The sequence below is a fragment of the Ruditapes philippinarum genome, unplaced genomic scaffold (genome assembly GCF_026571515.1).
Source record: "Ruditapes philippinarum isolate M1 unplaced genomic scaffold, ASM2657151v2 ctg657_1_1_1_1, whole genome shotgun sequence".
NCBI classification, from domain to species: Eukaryota; Metazoa; Mollusca; class Bivalvia; order Venerida; family Veneridae; genus Ruditapes; species Ruditapes philippinarum.
The window spans coordinates 4523-22109 of record NW_026853644.1 but is presented as its reverse complement, the minus strand read 5'-3'; the positions used below and the strand labels follow the sequence as shown (position 1 = coordinate 22109).

The 17587-nt window shown below is 32.5% G+C and overlaps 1 protein-coding gene across 1 annotated transcript; it reads right to left on the bottom strand.

Annotated features, from left to right (window-relative positions):
* Positions 1-1630: 1630 nt before the first annotated feature.
* LOC132737429 (aldehyde dehydrogenase, mitochondrial-like) lies at positions 1631-17364 on the bottom strand. The gene is made up of 14 exons (XM_060724714.1): positions 17230-17364; positions 14922-15026; positions 14029-14169; positions 13716-13842; positions 13457-13518; positions 12071-12199; positions 11375-11488; positions 10478-10580; positions 6651-6835; positions 5663-5827; positions 5207-5364; positions 4143-4217; positions 2678-2717; positions 1631-2062 (listed from the first exon to the last, which is right to left on the bottom strand). The coding sequence occupies exons 1-14, from the start codon at positions 17269-17271 to the stop codon at positions 2030-2032; spliced, it is 1479 nt and encodes a 492-aa protein (XP_060580697.1). The 5' UTR covers positions 17272-17364; the 3' UTR covers positions 1631-2029.
* Positions 17365-17587: the final 223 nt, after the last annotated feature.

The window sequence follows — 17587 nt, the reverse complement described above, 5'->3', positions numbered from 1 at the left end:
GCAGTCGGGGTTGATGTGGGACTTAAGCACTTGTTTCCTTGCGCAACTTATACAATGTCAAGAAATGATTGCCATCAAGAGGCCTAACACACGTGGTTGGTATTATGCGATGCTATCATTTTCATATTTTTGGCAGATTTTATTGCATGATTTGTTGTTTTTTCCTCACACGAGTGGTATTGGCTGGACAACCTCGCATGTGTGGTATTGGCGAGACAACAGCCTGCCACTTTTTCCGCTTTTTTATTTATTTCATGTTTTCGATTTCCCTGTAAATATTCTGATATTTTTATACTTCATTTTATTTGGTATTGTATATATATATTACAGACCACTTTGTTCAATTTTCTTTCTATTTTATTTTTTCATCGTATATTCTCCTAATAAAGGGTTTGGCATTGAAAACATTGAAAAAAGTTTTAAACAACTAATGGCCAATCATGGTGTCTGTACTCCTGAATGATCCAACCATTGTTTGTGAACGTAGACGAATAAGAAGTGCATTGTTACATGGTGTAGGGGCTTATAAATTACTCATTCATAGTCTTTCAAATTGACTCACACTCAATCGTCACGTTTAATATAAAACAAAAATATGGGACTTTGAAGAGAAAACAAACTATCTTGATTGGTTTGGAGTATGGCTACCGGATTAAAAAAAATCAAAGTTGGTTTGAGGTGTAATCATGCGACACAGTTATAGATAAAAAAAACTTTTGATGTTTCAATTATTTAGCACCCGGACAAGTGATCTCGTCATAGTGACTTCCTGGTGTCACTACGATCAAATCATTTTGTGTATATATCCTATTGACTAAAACAATTGACCTCTAGTTTCCATATACATTTTTTCGTTTCCTCTGAATCATAATAAATATAGACCTAATTGTTTAATTCAGAATAAAAAACAACAACAAACAATAAGTAAATGAGAGATACGTGTTAAGTTGACAAAACACTTCATATGAAAATATTCAGTTGAAAAAATAGATGTTTTGTTTTAGTGTTAAGTCGAGACTAACTTTATTTCGTGTCAGTAAGATATGCACGTACAATTATATTATATTTATCAAACAAATACTATATTGACAAGTATACATGTATATTAACAAATAAACATCAAACATGTACTTGTAATTCTTAAACTTTATAAATAACATCAATATTTATGAAATCATTACAACTTTGTCTTTTTCACACATACGGCCAGTTTTGATTCCTTTTTCTTTCTTTCTTTTTTGTAATATTAACACTTATAAATTTTGATGTTTCCTGTATCTTATGAAATCATCAATAAACACTTTTACTATTTACAGGAAAGAAATTTACATAAATCGTTGAGTTCCTTTTTCAGTCCTGTTTGATATCATGTTGTTGTACATAAAAGTATATGTTTGAAATATATGAAATAAAAACTGTCTAAACTAACAGCTGTTAAATTGTGAGGAGTCACTTTTGATTCTTATAAAAATACTCCTCTTTACATTGTGTCAAATAACTAACTCAGTCAGTCAGTCAGTCAGTCAGGCAGTCACTCACTCACTCACTCACTTGCTCACACACTCGCTCACTCACTCACACTCACTCACTCACACTCACTCATTCACTAAATTTAACAGAAAACGAACAATTTCAGTTTACGTTCTTATTCCACTTCCTATTTAAACATGATTGAATTTTGTGAATTTTTTATATACAACACAATTAATATCTTATACAAATATTAGACAGTACATCTATAAACGAGATAAACGATAAGAATAAGTTCCATTTAAATGAAATAAGCAACAACAAAAAAAAAAACATAACAAATCCGGGTTATTTAACTTTTAATTGTTTTTGATTGAGGTAGATATAAATCTGTATAAATCAAAGCGCCGCGGGAATAGGGAAACACCTTCACAATCAGTGAATCAGGAGATGCATCCGCTAGGATACCTGATGATTTCATTCTCTCAAACGGTAAAGTTTTCTTGGATATAATTACGTAGTAAATAGATGTTAAGACAATAGAAACTGCACCCATTATTTACAGGTTTTTCTCAGGAAAGTTTATAGTGACCTGCAAAATAGAAATGAATCATTATTTGGTTTTTTTTCTGTCTTAAAAAGAAAACAGTTAAAATGTACGATCTTTTTTAAATAAGAATAAGCGACTTGTCAATTAGGAAATCTGCATGTTAAAAATACGGTGTAAGAAAAGTACTTGAATCAGATTTTAAATATTTGAATCACAAATCATTGTGCGCTTGTTATTAATAATACATTGACAATAATAGCATTTACTTCTAATTTGCATCATTGTGTGCAAGCACCTCAACTTTATCTCTTTTTTATTTGGGTTTTAAGTTGTACCAACACAGTATAGGTCATATGGTGACTGTCCAGCTTTATTGATGGCGGAAGACCACAGGTGACCCTCTGTGCGTTACTGTGGGCACAAACCAGCACCTGAGTAGAACCACCGACGTTCCGTAAGCTAGTTGGATAGCTTGCTCACATGATATAATCCGAGAACGCTTGCGCGGGTAGAAACTACAATGGTGAATGGCAAGTGGTTTGGACTCGACAACTTTAACTAACGGACGCCCCCTTAAATTTATCTGGGTTATTAATATTAAAGCTGTCAAAATTCTATAAACATTTACATTCTAATTAACTTAAAACACCGACTTACCGTTTTTATCTCAGTATATTCATGTAATGCATATTCGCCCCTGAAATAAACATATAATTATATAAACATATATGTCGGAAGACTTGTCTGAATAACCTGCCCCTGGCAATAATATATGAGGCTGCGAAGGGAACCAGAGTACAGTAATTTTACTTATTGCTCACAGGTCTCTTAAAAAAGTTCATGATTATAAAAAAATCCACAACCGCAACCTAGTGATCGCGTGTGAGGTCTATGCTACCAGGTTCGCGCCAGCTAGGCCACCTTGCACCACAAAACTGTAAAGTTTTAGCCTGCATTTTGATATTAAAATTCTTTTAGACCTAATAATTTGTTCTATATTCAAAGAAAGTGAAATGCAACATAAAATTACGAGGGGAAAACTGATTTCTAGCACCAACACAATTTAGGTCACATGGCACCGAAACAGGAAAGATGATTTGGCTTAACAAACTTAGGGGTCAAAGCAATCTCACCTGCTAGAGCTAAGAGATGCATAGACTCCAGTTATTCGAACCCATTTAGTTGCATCTTACGATCATGCAGGGATAAACGGTGGCTGTAATTATTTTGACTTAACCTGTTAAGGAAACCCCTCAGCCACATGGGGATGTAATAATAAAACTGCCTACGTAAAGTGTATATCCTAAGAAACATTATCTGGTGATTTACAAAACCAAAACATGTACATGTATGTCCATTATCTATTGAAAGATAAATATATTATAATTCAGTAGTTATATCAAAAGAAAAGAAGTATTTTAATCTATAATATTGTCTAAAAATGCATACTTTGGGCTATTTGAGAAATTCTGAAACTAGACTAAAAGATACAAGTCTACAGGAGTGGAATGAAAGTTTAAATACAAATTCAAAGTTGCAACTATATAAAACCTTCAAAAGGGAATTTATATTTGAAAGATATATTGATATTCTTAATCTCAGGAAGTTTCTGTATACATATGTAAATTTTAGAATTGGTAGTCATGATCTGGAAGTTGAAAAAGGGAGATATAATAATACAATAAGAGAAAATAGAATATGCAAATTATGTGATACTAATACTGTGGAGGGTGAATATCATTTCTTGTTAAACTGTAATTATTATTCTGATTTACGTGCAGCATACATACCTTTGAAATATTTTACTCAACCAAATATTAATAAATTTAATATCATCATGTCAACTAAAAATGAAGAACTTATAAAATCTGTTGCAATGTATTTATATTATGCATTTGAAAGAAGAAAACGATATATACAAGAATTGTAAATATTACCTATTATCATACACATGCTATGCTTTATTAAAATGTTTGTAATTGTATATATTCTTTGCATGGGCCGGTGGCCTTACAGCGAATAAATGTTTGTTGTTGTTGTTGTCTAAAAATGCATACTTTGGGCTATTGAATAACATGTATTGTATAAACATGATACGCTTTTCATTCACTATGTAACTTACAGTTCTCTTCCATGACCACTCTGTTTGAAACCTCCAAACGGCGTCTGTGCCTTCAGTATATCGTAACAATTTACCCTAAAATACCAATATAGTTGTAGCATTACCGCAAAATGAAAACTCGTGTTTTTATTTTAATTGTTTAATAGATATTTTTACATCATTATTCAAATAATTTGCGACAAACCTAGTGGCTGTATTTCGTTCTTTATTGACCTTGTTTGGACAAAATGAGGCATGTTTATAACAGATTCAATGTCACATTTGAACAGAGTCTGGTTCTCTGTCTCATATACTTTGATAATGTAGATCCAGGCTAGATTTGAAGAATATTGTTATTGAAATAGTTGCTAATGTCAAGGGGACATTTTGCGTAACATAAAAATGCTTAACCCATTGCTTCATGAGCATTTTGTGAAAAATGGCTGTTTTCATTGAAAAGTCTCCCGTTACAAGTTCAAATTGCTATAATACTATAAAAACTGCTCCAACACTAATCAAACTTGGCACAAATGTTGACTGGACCATTGCCCTTGCAACAACATGCTCAGGCTTAAATTTTCTGTTACCATGGCAACGAGGGGACATCTCAAAATTGCCAAAAATCACTATTTTGCGTTGATTTTTTCCATCAAAATTGATTTCAAAGTGCTGCAACTTCTCAATGGATTGAGATAGAGTCAAATGCTTTTCAGCGTTGGTTACACGTTACCTTATGATCAATCTGGGGTCATTTACAGCCTCTCACAAGTCCAAAATTTTCTTGGCGATGAGGGGGACTCCGCCCCCCTTCAAACCCCCCCAAACAGAAGGGGGCACATCCCCCTTCTGGCAACCCCCTGATGTATCTTTTGGTTGGGGGGCCGCGCCGAAAAAGAGGTCACTTTTTTTAACAACATTTCTTAAACAAAAACAAGTGTTTGGGGCCTAAATAAGGCATTTTTTCATCATTTGAGACAACAAAAAAGGGGGGGGGGGTGAAAAAGGCGTTAAAAGGCGTGTATATGAAGTAATGGGTTAATGAATAGAAAGAAACCAAGATTGCAGCAAAATTGAACTATCTGTACCAAACGCTTCCGGCCTCTAAGTTCTGTGACATCATCAATGCTTTGTTAATATCTTTCGTCATTACACCTGCTGCCAGACCATATTTAGAATTATTTGCACGTTCAATGACGTCATTAATATCTGTAAACTTGATAATGGACTGCACTGGGCCAAAAATCTGAAATATATCATGATACATAATAAGTAGATCTGAACTTTAGTCAGATTGTAGTTTATAAGACATTAACATTTTGAATACATCAAAAATCCTCTTTCAGAATTTCGTATTAGAAACAACCTTTCCCACATTTCGACAAATGTATTGAAATTTTTTATAAAAAAATCTATTTTTCGACAACTTTCATTATAAAACATACAAATTTATTTTTTTTTCATAAAAAAAAAAATCTGAAAAACTATCCCATCTATCGACAAATATTTCATTCTCATCTTTAACAATTTCAAATAAGTTTTACCTCTTCTTTTGCAATGGTCATATCGTCCTTGACATCTGAGAACACAGTCGGCTGCACGAAGTAACCTTCCTCGCCAGACCTTTCACCGCCAAATTCTAGTTTGGCACCCTCTTTTTTACCTGTCTCGATTAGTCCAAGTATCTTGTTTAATTGTTCCTCGCTGATCTAAACGATATGATAAGAAAATAATTAAATGGTATGAGAAAATGAGTATTTACATTATCAGTTGTGTATGTAGTGTACCAATAAATGAATTATATACAATTGTCAAAGAACGAATTTTAAAACCATGGCTACTAAGACTAACCTTTGAAGCTTCCTTACTTCTTAACATCAAATAGATGTATCTATAAGTGAAAGGTTAATAATGACTCCCATAAATATTTAGCAAAGAATTTGAAAAATAGAGCTACTGACAGTGTTAACTTTTCAATTCAATATTTGCAATTCAGAATTGAATGTTTCGTCAATTTATTTACAGAAAAAAAGTTTCGGATAAAGTTTTAATTTAGAACCAAGACTAAAACGCAGTTTACTGATTCAAATGGAGTAAACACACTGTTTACAGTTGTATACATGTTAATTTGTCTATAGCATTCTTCCGAAATATGTTGACAAGCGCAAACATTCTTTATCATGGAAGAGTCAATATGTCGAAAAACATGGGATCAACTGTAATTGATTTAATTGAGTGTAACACCAAATTGGATATTTGAGTTTTCAATATGTGTCAAACTTTATAGTTTGCGTCATTACTAAAGAAACTACAAGAAGAATTTTGGCATGTTGTTTTTAAACATAGAAACGGAATGAAATCAACAAGGCACTGTATATATCAAAACTTAGCGGGGAAAACCGCGGATATTCTTTAATTGGATCTACTAAAGATCGGTAATAATTTATTGTTTCTTGACCGCTAAGCTTTGGTTTAAGCCGTAAATCAATGTTTAATACTGTAACTGTTAAAGCGATCAACATGTGTGTTTACCTGAGGTCCTTGTTGAGTCAGTGCATCAAATGGATCCCCGACCTGCCTGAATGATGCCATGTTTTTACATTTATCTACAAATTCATCATATATTGAAGCCTCCACATACGTTCTTGACCCCGCACAACAATTTTGGCCGTGATTGGTCATGACTGCAGCATGAGCCCACATCGCCGCATCATCGACTAAAAAGTGATCCCAAAATTTTTACCCAAAATGTACTGATTTTTATATCTGTTGTATTTTAAAATGCTCAATAAATATAATTTGAAGAAGAAATCATGACTTTTATGTATTTTCTTGTCTTTTATTACAATTATTGATTATAATTGTCTGAATATCATTTTTTAAAGACATACAGAGTAATGGCCCTTGAAAAAACGACATTGTGAAAAAACGAGCATGGTGACCCCTATTTTTGAAACCTGATTTTTCTTCTATGTAACCCATAGAACATATGTACAAAAAAGGAAAAAAATCTCCGCGTAGAATCTTACTCCAGGATATGTATTTAATTCATTCGTCATATATTATCAGTTTTATTCGATTTCTTTTAATTGTTTTAGTAACAACACTAAACATTCAATTTGTGTTACAATGTATCTATAATAATAAAGTGTTGTTTTTTTTTTGTTTTTTTTTCGGGGGGGGGGGTTCTTCTTCAATGAGCAATAGATCAATAATAACAATATTGAACTGTTGTTATTATTATACATGTATCTCCAAAAACTTATTTGGTCTGCCTCTGATTTTTTTATTCTATATATTAAAACATGTATATATGTATTTAAAGCAAAAGGTTTCTGGGTACAAAATTAAAGGAAAGAAGAAGTTATCAAACTCATTGACCCTAAGGGGAAATACCACATGATCATATAGCTGTTATCCAACGTGTAAAAATGCCACTGAAATCTAAATTTAATTATCAAGATGCAAAGAAAAATTACGTTATACATAATTCAAATAGATCCGGATTAACAGAATATTTCTAACTAAAAAAGGTGTATACACCTCTCACTAGAACATCTGTTTCTACGATAAGTAATACACGACCTTAAGATTTAAACGATGAGCGCATTTTCTTATTCCATAGTAACCACAATTAAGCACACTATACTGCTTAAATGAAAGTTTCAAGAATCTTCAAAGGCTTTCATCCGCTCATCACAACAGTAACATGCGATATTTAAGTCAATTTATTATCATTTAAACACTTCTGTAATGCAGCCAGGTGCATAACTCATATTGATAAAGATATGTTCATAAAAGACAAACTCATAAAAATATATAAACATATAAAAAAGAGATCAATCGGATATTTTCAAACGATCTTTATACAGGTTTTAATTATCTTTAAAGCTGCATACATCCAGATGAGCCAAAATATTTCAAAAACTTCAAGCTTGAGAAAAATGTACATAGAATTTAAAGGGACTCCACTGAGGTTTGTAAACCTAAAAACATAACATTTGAATTTCTTACATAAATGAGCTGGGCACTTTAAACAGAAATATATGCAAAGATAGTTAAGAAATATACTTTGAAACAAATTGAAAATCGAATTTTTATGCTTTTCATAGACCGATTTGGGTGAAAAGCGTTTAAACGCTTTTCATTTTAAGTCACTTTTTTACAATTTGAATAATTATTCTGGAAAAACGAAGTGCGCGAATGATCTGAAGTTTTGCACTAAGATTAGTGGTCTAAACCTACATCAAATGATACATTTATCAGGAAAAAATATTTTCAGCCCCATCATGTCAAAAGACCTCAGTGAAGTCCCTTTAAGAAGGATTCAAGATTCAAGTTACGTGTGATTAATGACTGATATTGAAGTATTTATCACCGTATTTCTTCTGCGTGACTAACGCAGTATGGGCTATTTTTTGGCATAATTTAACCTCTTTTTGGTGTTTTACATTGCTTGTAAGTGTCATGTGTAAATTACTTTCTTTGTTCATTTTACAACAGGCATACTGCTTTAAGCCTAAATCTCGTATTATAAATAGAATCTAGGTAATTTGTCAGTGCGCAATTTTCTGCAAGTACAAATCAATAAAACACAGAACTATTCCTAGATAGAATTTTATTTTTATGATCAAATTCTCACGTTTGAACTTGCTGGGCTTGATTTTTATGAACATAATAAGGAAATGTATCATCAAGAAAAATAAAGGAGTAGAAAATCTGAATGATCATTTTCCGATGACGATAATCATTACGTATTTCATTTAGATACACAGGATATATTTTATTCAAACATGTATACAACTTTTAATTTAAGTACATATATATGAGCAGAAAATCGTATTCAAATGTCCGGTATATAGATCAGATATTATTCACATAGTAATTACATAAGCTTGCATTCATCTTCTACAAATGATGGATATTTCATCATCTTATGTCAAATGTAAAAATTGAAGCAAAGTTGTAAATTAATCGAAAGATATAATATTTGTATCTTCATCTTCATTGTCTTTCATTCTATTTTTATTTGTTTATTTGTCAGACCAAACAAATAATGGTAGCGAAATTTCAGACTCTAATGCTGTTAATTGCAATTGCCGAAAGTAGTTCACTTTTTTGAAGCGGTTACTTCCCTTTATATGTACACTAACGCCGAAAAATTCAGGGGAGATCACTGCGTAAAGATGGTCAAATGACAGGCGCATTTATTTTCAAGCAAAATAATTCCCGAATGGTCGAAGATTACTAATATTGTTTTATTCATTATAGATATACATGCTTATAGTAAGCTCCATGATTATTTACATCTGTGTTAAACAACAGTTAGCGTCGTTACAAACCCTAATTTAGAATAATATGGTTTTCTTCAGGTACTAAATATATAAATTCTCCGTGGCCGAGGGGTTTGCGCGCTCGCTTAAGAAGCAGGAAGCGAGAGGTCTGGAGTTCAAATCCTTTTAAAGGCAACTCATTTTTTTTCAAATTGTTTAGGTCAAATAAACATTGGATTGAATATCAGTGTTGCAATTAGTCTTATAGCCAATTTACTACAATTAAAACGCTGGAAAGCATTGGTGGCACTATACAAAAACAAATTGGTTTATAATCTCACAACCTTCACCTTTTTGACATTCTGAGACCCAAACAAAATTCAGCGCCTTCTGTGCTTTGATTTTTAATACTTTTCGTTGCTTTTTATATATACTGTTGGATTTTTTTGTGATGTTGTTTGTTTTGTTCATTCATAATCGTCTTATATAACAACTACATGTACTTGTACTTCATTTCATAATTATATACATTGTATATAGCACGAACTACTTGAACACATAAACATAAACAAGTCAGCAAGTGTATTTAACTCACTGAGAAATAGTTAGTTATCTTACGAAATACCGGTGATGACATTTCAACTTCTGGATTTTAACGAATTCACAATTTCAATTTCATGAATTCACGATTTCAGCTTCGTGAACTCACGATTTCAACGTCATGAATTCAATATTTCAAATCCATGGCTTTACTATTTCAACTTCGCGAATTCATGATTTCAACTATATGAATTCACTTTTTAAACTTCATAATTCACATTTTGAACTTCACGATTTCAACTTAAGGAATTAACGATTTCATATTCGCAAATTCATGAAGTTTAAAGAATTCCGTATGTTGAAAACTTGATTTCACAGAGATGAAATCGGGAATTCAGAAAGTTGAAATGTCCCCACGGGTCTTTCGTACTATCTAGTTAGTCATTTACTTAAATACTTTATACACATCAGAGGCAGTGATAAGTGTCACAATTGAGACAAGGTAGTACTGAATTTTGATATGCAATATATAAAAAAAACACTCACTGTTGGCGTCTGCTAAGACGATGAGCGGACTTTTCCCGCCAAGTTCTAGTGAAACTCTTTTCAAGTTTGATTTTCCAGACGCTTGCATGATAAGGTGGCCGACCTTGAACAATTAAAATACTGTCAGTTGTGATCGTTTCACAGCTGGAAACAATCGAGTCGTAAGACAACTTGGTCGTTTTACTAACAGAAAAAAAACGAGTCTTAAATAATAAAGACCATGACGATGGTAATGATGATGATGGTGGTGGTGGTAATGATGATGATAATGATGATGATAGAAATGATGATGAAGATTGTAGTGATGATGATGATGATGATGATGATGGTGGTGGTGGTGGTGATGATGATGATTATAAATATTTTTGATATCGTAGATTTTTACAATACATATATATAAATTATTTGCCATATATAGTGGCGACACTGTGAGGAGCATATATCTCACACTTATCAACAACATCAATACAAAGCTATTTTATAGATTGTTATCACGTATGATACGTAATACTATCAACATAATATGAGCCGTGTCACGACAAAACCAACATAATGGGTTTGCGACCAGCATGGATCCAGATCAGCCTGCGCATCCGCGCAGTCTGATCAGGATCCATGCTGTTTGATAATAAATCCTATTCAAACCCTGTAACAAGTAGAGAAACTGACAGCGAACAGCATGGATCCTGAGACTGAGCAGATATGCGCAGGCTGGTCTGGATCCATGCTGGTCGCAAACCCATTATATTGGTTTTGTCGTGACGCGGCTCATATTATTATTTATGGTATCACACAGTTCTTCCAATCCTATCAAAACTTTACATAAGAAATAAATATATACTATTTTACACAAATAAATACATGTAAAATACAAATGTAGACAAACATTATTGTTACCTCTGTCGAACCGGTAAATGCCACTTTATTTATGTCCATGTGTTCCGCGATTGCCGCACCGGCCGTTGGGCCATACCCGGGAACAACGTTCACTACCCCCGGCGGAAAACCAGCCTGGTTAAAATATTCAAGATAAATTACGTTCTATACAAAATATGAACAATAATCACATATATATTCATTTTGGAAATGGGTAGACAACTACATCTAATATTATATCATAGTTTAGTCAAAACTGAAATATTTTTTCTCATTTTACCCTTGAGAAAATTCGATTTTAAGAAATATGAACCAAAAGGCCAGATTTAGTTAAATGACTGGGAATTTGAGCTTTATATTCACCGTCAAAATCCAATTTATACATTAGAATAAGAAAGGAATGCCTTCAAAGTATTATTATTATTATTAATAATAATAATATTATTATTATTAGTCAAATAAGCGCTGTTAAACGATATAGAAATGGATCTATAATAATTGTATATGTAGCAATCATGTTATAAGAACACAACAAGAATGAAAGAAAAGCACAATTGCAAAATCAAGATATCATTATCTTACTGGGCGTGGCAAGAACTTTCATGTTTATAATTTTACACTAGCTAAAGTAACAAAATTATTTATACTCTGAGCTACAGAGATTATGATGATATATGTAAAAGAATTTTAGTGAGAACTTATAAAAAGAAAGCTCACCTCTTTAATCAAGGAACATAAATACAGAGCAGTGAGTGGGGTTTGCTCTGCAGGTTTAAGGACCATCGTGTTGCCACATGCCAGTGCAGGTCCAATCTTCCATATCATCATTGGTATCGGGTAATTCCACTAGTTAAAATAGACCCAATAACGTTAAATCTGTCGAGCATTTTACTAGAAAAATATACGAGTAGTCTCCCTTACACTACAGCTTCATTAAATTTTACGAAAGACGTGCCATGTTAGGGATAATAACAAGAGCGGTCCGTAAGACAGCGCGCTCGACTTTTTTATTGCTTGCCAATAAAAAAAGTTTTTGCAGTAAAAGGCAATACAAGAATCTCTGTATTTTTAAAGTGAACAATGGCCATGAGCATTAAGATATTTAGTGAAGAATTATTTTACTGAATTGTGTGATACCCTTGAACACTGCTTGCCTATAATACAAAACATTGACAGTTAAGGGCCATAATTCAAATAAAATCTTTGACAGAATTACCTTCTCCTGGACATGTTTGGGAATCATGATTGTAAACAAGTATTCCAACTTTCAAATTAATATCTCAAACAGTTCAGTCAAAAAGTGGACTGGTACTAAAAACTTAACCAAGATTCTAAGTCGATAAAAGGCCTTAATTTTTAAAAACAAATCCTTGACAGAGTTACCTTCTCTTGCGTACAGATGGGGGTAATGATGTGAAATAGCATTAAAAGTTTCAAAGCAATATCTCAAAGGGTTAAGGCAATAAGTGGATTTTACCCATATTCAATGTATTTTCTAAGTCAAAAAGGGGCATAATTCTGTCAAAAACCTTGACAGAGTTATGTCCTCTTGTCTGTTGATGAAGGTCGTGATGGTAAACAAGTATGGTCAGTTTCAAAGCAATACCTCCAATGGTTTTGAAATAAAGTGAGGTGGTACAAAAAACTTAACCAAGCTCAATACACTTTCTAAGTCAAAAAAGGGCCATAATTCTGTCAAAAACCTTGACAGAGTTATGTACTCTTGTCTGTAGATGGAGGTTATGATGGTGAACAAGTATGGTAAGTTTCAAAGCCATACTTGTAATACTTCTGAAATAAAGTGGGGTGGTACGAAAAACTTAACCAAGGTGTGACGCCAACGCCGACGCCGACGCCGACGCCGACGCCGGGGCGAGTAGGATAGCTCCCCTTTTCATAGAAAAGTCGAGCTAAAAACTGTCTGGTTCATGATAAGTGATATCCATTATTTACCATTATTAGCTAGCCAGAATATTGATCTTTTTTTGTAGCTTCCCGGAAAAAGGTTTTATTTATGTAAATTAGGTAATTATATAAAATGTTATAATAGATTGAGGAATAAAACATGTACCTTAAAATAACGCTGGACAATTCATAGCTTACCGGAATAATAGCTCCGCAGACACCAATAGGCTCGTGTTTTGTGAACGTGAAAAATGAACCATCTGTTTGAACAGGAAAAAAATTTCTTCTTTACTTATAAAGTTATCGACCAATCATATCAACAAGATTTTAATTAGAAGTTTTGATTTAATATTCAATAACACAAATATTATTTATAAACCATTCAAACAAATTAATCTAATTAAGGATAGACTTTTCTTTAACAAAGGGAAAGTATATAAATATATCACCTACATACCAACTGGGATTGTTTTCCCGCAAATTTTGTCTGCCCATCCGGCGTAGTATTGCAATGTTTCGATGGAAAACACTATGTCCTCCTCCGCATCATAAAACGGTTTACCGTTGTCCAATGTTTCTAAACTCTGTGAAAGAATACACTTAGGTCATGTAGTTTGAAAATAATGCTTGAAGGCTTTATAATTATACAGCCTTTTTTAAACAGAATCAAATGCAAACAAATTTTAACATAAAAAATAATGCATTTTAAATTTTCATATTTTTCTTCTTTTTTTTATAAATATTTTAAAAACTTAAAGTAAAGGTCTTACGGCAAGATACGAGATATTTTGTTTCATCAGGTCCGCAAGTTTGTTCAGGAGTTGTCCTTTCTTAGAGGCATCAAGCTTACGCCAGGGGGCGCCACGTTTGTACGCTGCACGTGCTGCGCTAACAGCATCATCGATATCATCCTGTGTGATAAATTCAATACAATTTTTTCATACATTTGAATTCGTAAAATGTTTTTCTCCGAAAAACCATACTGATTGAAAAATAAGATTTATCAACAAAGCTCATTTTCCCCAATCGGCATAAACCATCATTGCGTTTTGATGCCTTTATTTGTGTAAAAATAAGACACAGTGAAAATAAACATTTTGAATAGTTAAGTGTTTATTAGTAAGCATCTCTAAATTAAATTGGTCAGGAACAGCGCAGAAAAAAACTCATAGGCCTTTCTTTCAAAGGTGTAACTTTTACAACATGATGGGTTTTCAATTATAAGGTAATTATTATCATTACAATTTTCTTTTAACTCTAGTCATTGATATTTTTATCCTGTTTTGTTTGATTCTATTTTCATAAATGACAAATATAATGGGTGTCTATAAATATCTATGATAACATGCATATAGCACATATGTATTTAAATGCCCATTAAACTAAAAAATGCTATTATTTTCATTTCCCAAAAACTGTTACATTTTTCTGAAAACATGGAAAAAGTACTAACATGCCATATATCTGGACCATCTTTTACTCTTTTTTTGTAATAAGCACTGTTTTTGTTTTTTTTTATAATAATGGTATTTTTTCAGAGTTGGGATTTTGGGATGGGTTGGGGTTGGGTTTAAGTGCACCAACACAGTATAATTCATATGGCGACTTTAATAAAGAAAATTATTCCAAAGCTTTCAGTCTAAACATTTAACAAGCAATATACCTTGTCACCTTCCTGTACGTCACATATTTTCTTGCCGTCACATGGGTTGATTGTTGGGAAGACACGCCCACTTTTACTATTCACCCACTCATTATTGATGAAAATCTGAAACAAGAGTCTGAAAAGATGTGATGTCAATTAAGTATGATATCAATTAATTTATGATATCAATTAACTCATGATGTGATGTCAATTAACTTATGATATCAATTAACTTATGATATCAATTAACTCATGATGTGATGTCAATTACCTTATGATATAAATTAACTTATAATATCAATTAACTCATGATGTGATGTCAATTAACTTATGATATCAATTAACTTATAATATCAATTAACTCATGATGTGATGTCAATTAACTTATGATATCAATTAACTTATAATGTCAATTAACCTATGATAACAGTTTACTTATAATATCAATTAACTCATGATGTATCAATAAATTTATAATATCTATTAACTAATAATATCAATTAACTTATGAAATCAAGTAACTAGTATATTATCAATTAACTTCTCTAAAAAAAAATAACTTATCGTGTCAATTAACGTTTTAATGTCAATTAACTTATGATATCAATTAACTTATGATATGAATATTAATTACCTTATGGTATAAATTAATTTTCAATGTCAATTAATTTATGGGTGGCTTATATGTGACAATACATCTGTTCATGTTCATTTCACGTTCTATTTCGTTTTTTTTGTGTGTGTGGGGGGGGGGGGTTCAGGTCTGGCTACGGCACTGAAGAGTGATTAATTTATGTTACATGTATGAATTAGTAAAATGTTTGTTAATGTTTACTGTACATTGTATAATTGATGCATTAACAAGGTACATTCACATGGTACTATCACATAACGTTTTTGAATACTTGTTGCATTTGCTAAAGAAGAACTTTAATGAGCGTTTGTGGAAAATGGAATGCGTTTATTATCTTCCAATTCATGCTGAAATAGTATCAAAACAAAATTTACATAAATGAGATTGCCATAAGTGCCTATTCGTGCAATAGTTAATGGGTGGAACAAGACGATTGACAGGGTCTGAGGCCCACGTACGTGTCTGGATATCACCGATTTGCCACAAACTGTATCAATATAATATCTGGGTGGTCAATAATGATTGACACAGATATTATATAGGGCGAAAATATACTATAGGCCGTGCCGACGTTAGACCAATCAGAACTCCTCGGCTACATGATGCGATTGATTTATGATTTATTTTTTTTAACAATATATACATGTTTAAGCGAGATTTACATATGTTTAGTCACAGACGCTTGGGGTTTGGAGCTCAAAACGCCTTTAAAATCCAAATAAAATGCATATTTGTCAATCCCAGGACATGTACTGATCATATATATCAAAAAATCTTAATATATGCCGTTTTGAAAAAAAATCATATTTCAACATCTATAATAATACACAAGATAAAAATGTTCGCCGGAAAAAATCCGCACCCCTACCGTCATAATCACCATGTATTTTAATCCATTTGCAATATTTTCACATAATCCTTTGGTCCATCGACACAGAAGATATAATTCTTCACGATGATGGTCAATTTTAAACTTCAACGGTAATATAAACAACGCAACAGCCGAAATAAACATCAATATTCTCGCCGTTTTTTTTTCAACGACAAAAACTTTCGATAAATTCAATGGACCAGACGGCTATGAACGAAGCTATCCGATTATGTGGTTCCCAAACTTAAAAGCGCTGCGCATTTTGCACACGGCAAAGCTGGGGCCACATAATCGGATAGCTTCGTTCATAGCCGTCTGGTCCATTGAATTTATCGAAAGTTTTTGTCGTTGAAAAAAAACGGCGAGAATATTGATGTTTATTACGGCTGTTGCGTTGTTTATATTACCGTTGAAGTTTAAAATTGACCATCATCGTGAAGAATTATATCTTCTGTGTCGATGGACCAAAGGATTATGTGAAAATATTGGAAATGGATTAAAATACATGGTGATTATGACGGTAGGGGTGCGGATTTTTTCCGGCGAACATTTTTATCTTGTGTATTATTATAGATGTTGAAATATGATTTTTTTTCAAAACGGCATATATTAAGATTTTTTGATATATATGATCAGTACATGTCCTGGGATTGACAAATATGCATTTTATTTGGATTTTAAAGGCGTTTTGAGCTCCAAACCCCAAGCGTCTGTGTGTTTAGTTCTGATATCAACATTGATGAAACTGAAAGTAGAAAAAATGTACACACAATTATTAATAACCTACAAGGAGAGAAATTAAAAAGTTTTTTTCCACTTACCTGTGTAAATTTGATATCTGGGTTTCTTATTGGCTCTGTCATTCTTCTGTGCAAGTGACGCCTGTAAATAATCGTGGAAACAGAATAGTTTTAGTACTTAAATGAAATAGTTATAAGTACTTATTATAACGATACTACGGAAGCGTCCTGGTGCCAATTCATAATGTTCTATAAAAAAAATAAACTCCTACGTAGGAGATAAAAAAGCCTAATTAGGAGTTTGTAACTCCTACGTAGGACTTTGTAAGTCCTACGTAGGACTTTATAACTCCTACGTAGGAGATAAAAAAGCCTAATTAGGAGTTTATAACTCCTACGTAGGACTTTTAAACTCCTACGTAGGACTTTATAACTCCTA

Excerpts from the sequence above, each read along its gene's own strand:
- LOC132737429 (XM_060724714.1), bottom strand. The coding sequence starts at position 17,271 with ATGACAGAGCCAATAAGAAACCCAGATATCAAATTTACACAG. Across the intron at positions 14,170-14,921 it reads ACGTACAGGAAGGTGACAAG|GATGATATCGATGATGCTGT; the intron begins GTATATTGCTTG and ends TTTATCACACAG. Across the intron at positions 13,519-13,715 it reads CGGGAAAACAATCCCAGTTG|ATGGTTCATTTTTCACGTTC; the intron begins GTATGTAGGTGA and ends CTGTTCAAACAG.